At 29.2% G+C, this 7,340-nt stretch overlaps 1 protein-coding gene across 2 annotated transcripts in view; it reads right to left on the bottom strand.

The window, feature by feature from the left end:
* The window catches only part of LOC106469276 (S-adenosylmethionine mitochondrial carrier protein-like), a 32,898-nt gene that overhangs the window by 22,680 nt on the left and 2,878 nt on the right, over nt 1-7,340 (bottom strand). The window contains exons 2-5 of one of the 2 annotated variants that reach the window (XM_022397749.1): nt 5,362-5,518; nt 4,035-4,159; nt 2,862-2,966; nt 468-560 (exon numbers count right to left, since the gene is read on the bottom strand). In XM_022397749.1, coding sequence (XP_022253457.1) covers nt 468-560; nt 2,862-2,966; nt 4,035-4,159; nt 5,362-5,518 — 480 coding nt within the window. The remainder of the gene's footprint in view (nt 1-467; nt 561-2,861; nt 2,967-4,034; nt 4,160-5,361; nt 5,519-7,340) is intronic. The other variant, XM_013929762.2, reaches the window with a different exon arrangement.

Here is a 7,340-nt window from a genome sequence, read left to right as displayed (position 1 = left end):
CCGAGAAACTTCAGCAATACAAATCCTTTCTTGATTAAAACTTGTTTATTCTTTCTAAATACAAAACTTTTGTAATACACTTAACAACTTTTATAACACATGCTATAAATCACAGTGATTCACACACTTTACTTATAGTGCCTACTGTTCGCTTGATTCAATTATCTATCTCTGCCATTGCACTGGTGTTTCTTTCCAGGCTTATATACTAAAAAAGAGGGCATCTAGCAAACACTCAGACATTTGCGGGGTTCCCCAATAATTCTAGAAACTCCAGCACACATGCTCCCAGCGTCACACAACTTCCACTGTCGTAACAGTATGAAAACATTGGGAATTACAACCAACAGAGCATAACTTTTGGTTACATATTGTTTATATAAAATATTTTGTGTTTCTATATTATAAAAAACATTGTTAAAAAAAAGGTATACAAGATCTTTCAAAGACCTCAATATTGCTCTTACCTTAAACACTTCCCAGAGAGGAAACTGTATGAGCGAGAATGGAATTTCTCTGATAACCGTACTTAAATATCCTCTGTAAAGGCCAAAAATGCCCTAGTAAGAAAAAATTTGTAATATTTTCTTCTGCACATTAGTAAATAGTTAAAAACTTTAGTTATATTTATAGCAAGAATCAAAATGTAGACTGGTTCTACTTTAGAGCCAGTTTAGCTTATTAAAGAATATTATATTATGATATCCTTAATGGACAAGCTTTTATTAATGTGTCACAGTCTAACATAAGATATAAACTGTAGGATGTTACCTCAATGATTATAATCAAGAAATAAAATCCTACAACCTTTGACCTGTGAAACACTATTACTACAGTCTTGTTAGTAGAAGTTTCAGTAGGCCTACAAGCAAATCTCAAGCTGAAAAAAAATAGAGAGAAGAATCCTGCATTTTATTCCTAAATACATTCCTCAACTTTCCATGACCAAAACTATTACTTTTTTTCAGTGACTAAACTATATGAAATATATGAAACTATTTGTATACATAAATGCTATTTGTGTTTCTTTCAATTCCATTACAAAATCTAAAAGAACAAAACTAAAACTATTTTAATGGCTTATTTGCATCTGCACAGTTATCAGTAGCTAAAATTAAGTTTAAACCATATCAAATAGAAAGATATTAATCAAATGTTTTGTAAAACTAACATATTTGCATAAGCATTTTTTTTAACTGTTGTGAGTCTTTCCAATATATTCAGTAAACAGTGTGCATCTACAGCTAAGAAACGTAACAAATTAGTAAAAAATATGTGTTTGAAGATATTAAAACTGGCAGCTCATTTAAGAAAAAAGAAACAAAAAATATATACATTTTTCCATAGTTTTAATAATCTTCACTTATCTTTTGATTTTAAATTTACATGCTTAACAGAAGTCCAGTATCATAGCAACTTTCATGCCTTGTGTTTTTTAAAATGATTATTATTAGAAAAAGAGCTAATGTGAAGGTATAGTATTCCTTCACTTACAAACATATACTCTGCATTGTATAATAAACCCTTTTTCGTTAAGAAACTTTCCTCTGATTTTCAACAGAGTTAATGGTGAGAAATAAATCTTTTTCTCCGTAATCCATTTGCATATGGCAAAGAAAATTAGTTAAAATTTGAAAATCATATTTTCTACTTAAATGACGTAGTTGGTTAGTTTTGAAGAAACAGTATAATTTAATCAGAATCAGAGTAGTTTATGGTATGGAAATAATAAGAATGAAAAATGCAGAAACATTTTCCAACATTTTATTAACAAAAAAACCTCAGCTACCCTTATTGCAATACTCCAGTATCTTACATGTATTTTATGAAATAAAATTGAACATTACATTTCTTAGCCTTCCTCTTTTGACTTTTAATTTTTTTATAAGGAAGGTCCTAAGCTGAAAACCATATATTTTACCCTAATTTTTTTTCTATTGTTGTCTTTGTATTTTCCTATGGCCACTAAAGTACATGTATATATTTTGTAAAAATTACCAGTCTTATTGGGATGTTATATCACACAAGCTGCTGATCAACACCATATTTTATTTAATTCCACAACTTGTTTTATTTGTATTTTTTCTTGACAAAACCAATTAGATCTACATTTTCTAGTTCTTTGAGCACTCTTACAATAGAATTTTTTCATGTTAAGTGATATGTTTTTTTGGTTTCACAGACAGGAGAAAAATTAGTTTACATTTTAAAATTGGTACTTTATTTGCCATCAGGAAAGAATTCAAAGAGCTAATATTTTGCCAGAAGTTTCTGAGTGACATATTAAAAAATAAACAAAAATAGGGTTTGACTGTTAAAAGTCAGAGGATCATATGTTTGATTCTACTCATAAATATGAGTGATCATAACAATCATTTAGGTGAAGTTTCTTGATCTACTGCCAAAGAAAATTAGAACACTAAATTTGCAAAAGAAGCAACAAAGTTACTTATAGAAAAACATACTAGAATTAAATGTGTGAATATTAAATCTTTTAATATCAGAACATAAGAATAAACTTTTTTTTCCTGAATCTGTTTTACTTAAAAATATGGTACAAAATAGCAAACAAAAAATAAAGTTAACAGAATACAATTTACAATCAACAAAGTAAACAGATACACTAGAAAATGTTTTCTCTGGTCATTTTTGTTCTAACACTTTACAAATAGCACTATGATGCTGCAAGTGTTATTTAAAAAAGAAATAAAAAACTTGACCAGAGTCTCTTGTTTTTAGCAGTGATGCCAATAATATTTTGCCATAAAGAACTGTACAGTTGAAATGTTTAAGATAAAAAAAGAAGTAGCAACTGTCAAAAGACAAAACATATTGCGTATTCAAATGAGACATAAACCTACTTCAGTTTTAAGAGTCCTTTTCAACACTGACCAACTATTAAGTTCTGGTCTAGTCTGTGCCCTTTGTTTCACAACTTCCACTGGCACACGTACTAAGCAGGCAACCTACAATATCCAAATCAAAATTACTGCACAGCTTTTTCATGTATATTTACATATTAAAGTAAGTTAATAATATTGGATATAAAACTTGATAATGAGGAACCCACTTTTTTAGAAAATAAAAGTTTTGAGACAAAATCTTGTTGAAACGTCGTACATTTATAATAAAGTTTTTTCATTACCCAGTCAAGTCATCTCAAAACTTTTGATATTGAATATTTTAAAATTAATCTACCTAATTACAATAAAGTATCCAATTTCCACAATAAGATTTTTCAGTTTTCATAAAAATATATTCAATTTGTCTTGAATATGTAAATTTGTTAATATTCTTAAGAATTCTTTAAATAAAATATAATGTTTAACAAATGAAATCATGATGTTGGTTAAAAGCTGATACTTTCTAACCATTTTACAAATACTGCTACACAAAGAAATCATATTTTACTGTACATTATAAATACAAATATAGTTACACCTATTCTTCATCAATTCTAAAGTTTGTAGGCAAATATTTACACCTGCTCATCAGTATAAATAACATTTAGGTGTGTTAATATAATTAAACATAAAGAAAGTGCTTTTGCCCTCAATTTCTCATAATGGGAGTTTTTTATAATCACAACTAAATACAAATCACAAAACAGTGAAATTGTATCAAGCTACACTCATTAGCAAACTGAATTAATATGAAGGCATACTTCTGATCATTCAGTGGATGATGTTACAGGGAGTTTTGTTCAATTCTTCATTCTGTCAAACTCTGAAAGGCTATGTTAAGACACAGACATACATGGACACATTCAAACACTTTCAACTTTATACTTTTCTAAAATAATCTAAAAATATAAGTTTTTCTTCTGTCTTACTCATATTACATGCAGTTCAATAATGCACTTTTTGTACTTTAAAGGTTACTTAATGGTTCAAAAAATATATATAATACTAAATAAGAAGTATGTCATCAATATTATTTCAATTTTAGGGCTTGATGGCAAACATTTTCAATCAAGGATACAAATACCAAACAAAATTGAAACTTTTACATTAGGGAATCAAAAGTTCACATACCACTTCACCACAAGATGCAGCTCCCATATGAATGACAGGTTCAAAGGACATGGGAACCCAGCCTCTGCCAAGTTGTTTTACCATTTCATATGTACAGAAAAAGGCTGCCGCTAAAGCAAAAGAAACTATTCAATATTTAATCAATGTAAACTATTACTAATGAAACCAACTATACTAATAAGATTATTGTATATTTGCTAAACTACATATAAGTTATGATTCTGGACATCAAAAACTGTAAACCTATAGCATAGTAATTCTGATAAATTATTGTGTATGATGGTAAGTCGTGTTGTTGCTTTTTACATTATCTTTTTTTTTCACTTCTTAAGAAAGGATTATCTGAAAGCACTCAACTTTATTAACTGTGATTTATTTTACTTTTTTGTCTTCCAAATATACAGAAGATAGTTCTTATATATTTTTACATCTAAAAGGTGTAAAATTGTATAATGAAATCCAACTCATCTCATTCCATGAAAAACATTTATTTTCCTATCATACTGCATCATTACAATTTAAATGCAATATAAAATGATTAAGCAAGTTTTTTGCAGAAAAAAATCAGAACTTTCATTGTAGCAGAAGTTGCTCACAAACATGTTTAATTCTAGCAACATCTCACCAAGCTAAATTTTTCTCACTTTGCTCTATTCCCTATGTGCATCTTCATTACACTGGTAGCCATATTGATATTGGCTTATACAGTTGACAAGAACAGAAAAAGTGTTGATTATGTGTTAAGATCACTATAATTTTAAACTTTTAAACTACTACTTCTACAAACTTTTAATAATGTGGAGACTCCTCCTTAGAAAAAAACTTTTAAACATTCAAAATTGTAAAGAATAAAAATTACATTTAGTCTAAATTTCTTTACCTAGCCTATCTAACAGGGCTCTAGTGTTAATGTAATTAAATCAAGAACACATGAAATAAATTCATAAGGAGAGACAGAGGAAAGACTAACAATTAACTGAAGGTTGGCCAAATTCTTTTCATTAAAAACATATAGTGAAAGATTGTTCTAAATAGAAAAACAATTGTCAAGCAACCAATATAAATTTATAATGTTGAAAGATACATGTACAGTGAAATTAACTTTCCTTACAAAGTTCAAACAAACAAGTTTGTTTTCTGACTTATTTCTTATCTGTTCTTAACAAGACATTGTCAATGGGTTTGGTGATATTATAAAAAACTGATTGTATCAAATAACTCCACTGTAAAAAAAGAAAAAAGGAAATTTGCAAACAAAAACATTCACATATTTCTAGTTAAATAATACATACACCTGAAACATTTAATGTCATTTGGCATTTTTTACCATTTGGGGCTGATCCTGTTGCTGCTGAGGCCAATCCTGAATAAATACCTCGGAATCCCCCAGCTTTCCAAAACCCTTGTGCACTTTGTAGTCGTGTCTTGATTGTATCTAGTGGGAAAAGGGTGATGTCCACAGCTAAACCGGCTGCTGATCCTGCCTGGAAAAATTGTATTAACCTCTCTACTAAATGATAATTCATATAATGAAAAAAATCAAATTTATGCAAAAATCTGTTTTTTTTTATAGCACCAAATTGTTATTCAAATTTTGTATCTTTTATGTGTTATAAAACATATATAATTTTATCTTAGCATTAGAAAAGTGACTGATGCCTCTAGTGTGGTCTGACACAAACCAGACAACTTGAGAAAAATTTCACTAAGTGGTAAATATAAACTACACCTTAGGGAAAATATAAACAAACTACAATAATGAAATAACGATGTAGTATTCTAATTTATTAATTATCGTGCATAAACCTTTCTCTGTTAACTCCACCTTCAGTGTCTTCTCTACCTGACACAAGAGATACAATGTCAGCAATGGTCATTTCATGTGTGAAGACTGGAAGACATAGTATAAAACAATATATATAAACCCATATAAGGATGTCAAACTATCTAGAAGTGCTCATTCTCTTAAGCATCGAGCAAAAAGGCAAGAAAACAGCTTTTGCAAAAGAAACATTCCATACTAGAATAATACACTTTTTTTTACTTCAAAATGCTACAAGTGCAACTAATATAAGCACCAATTATATTGGTGATATATATAAGTAAACAGTACTAATCAAATATATATATAAGTGATTAAATCAAAATGACATAACAGTAATGAAAGTTGGTGTAAAAACCAAAAGCGAGATGTGTATTATGAGGTTCTAACATAAAAAATGAAAGAAAATTGTCCATTGCCAGTCCTTGTCATTATCCATTAACTCATAATGGAAAATATACATAAACTGCAAACTGAAAAATACATAAAGCACTGAATACAAGCTACCTACACAAGAAAAAACAATAACAAATTTTGCTATAAGACTGAGAACCACTGTGTCTCTTGCCATGCCATATCCATAAATTGTTTTGTAATTGCTAGAAAAATAATTATCCACTTCACAAACATTAATTAATCACAGAATAACTGTAAATGAACTAAGAGGCATCTTTAAAGTGCATTGAGTAAGCTTGACCATCTGGCACACGTTTTCATAGTGAGATATATTTATTTTTTAACACTTTATTAAATAGTCAGGTGTTTCAGTTATAATAAGTTAACTGAACTGTTTGACCAATAAACTGATAACATTATCGTAAGATTCTGCAAAGTTCAGCATGACTAGACATGAGAAAGAAATAATTCAATCTCAACTGTATTTAATGGATTTTGAAGGGTGTGCTTCAAAGAACAATTAAGCATTTTGCTATAACCCCAATTTTTAATGTGTAATGAAATTACATAGTTAAAATACAGGATACAGTATGTACAGAGTTAGAATACAGGATACAGTATGTACAGAGTTAGAATACAGGATACGGTATATATGAAGTTAGAATACAGGATATGGTATGTACGAAGTTAGAATACAGTATGCACAGAGTTAGAATACAGGATACAGTATGTACAGAGTTAGAATACAGAATATGGTGTGTAGGGGGTTAGAATACAGGATACAGTATATATGGAGTTAGAACACAAGATACAGTACATATGGAGTTGGAATACAGGATATAGTATGTATGAAGCTAGGATACAGTATGTATGAAATTAGAATACAGGATACAGTATACACGGAGTTAGAATACAGGATACAGTATTTATGAAGTTATAATACAAGATACGGTATGTATGAAGTTAGGATACAGTTTGTACTGAGTTAGAGTACAGGATACAGTATGTACAGAGTTAGAATACAGGATACAGTATGTACAGAGTTAGAATACAGGATACAGTATGTACGGAGTTAGAATACAGGATAC

Source organism: Limulus polyphemus, unplaced genomic scaffold (genome assembly GCF_000517525.1).
Source record: "Limulus polyphemus unplaced genomic scaffold, Limulus_polyphemus-2.1.2 Scaffold3390, whole genome shotgun sequence".
Taxonomy (NCBI): domain Eukaryota; kingdom Metazoa; phylum Arthropoda; class Merostomata; order Xiphosura; family Limulidae; genus Limulus; species Limulus polyphemus.
This window is presented reverse-complemented; position numbering and strand designations above follow the sequence as displayed.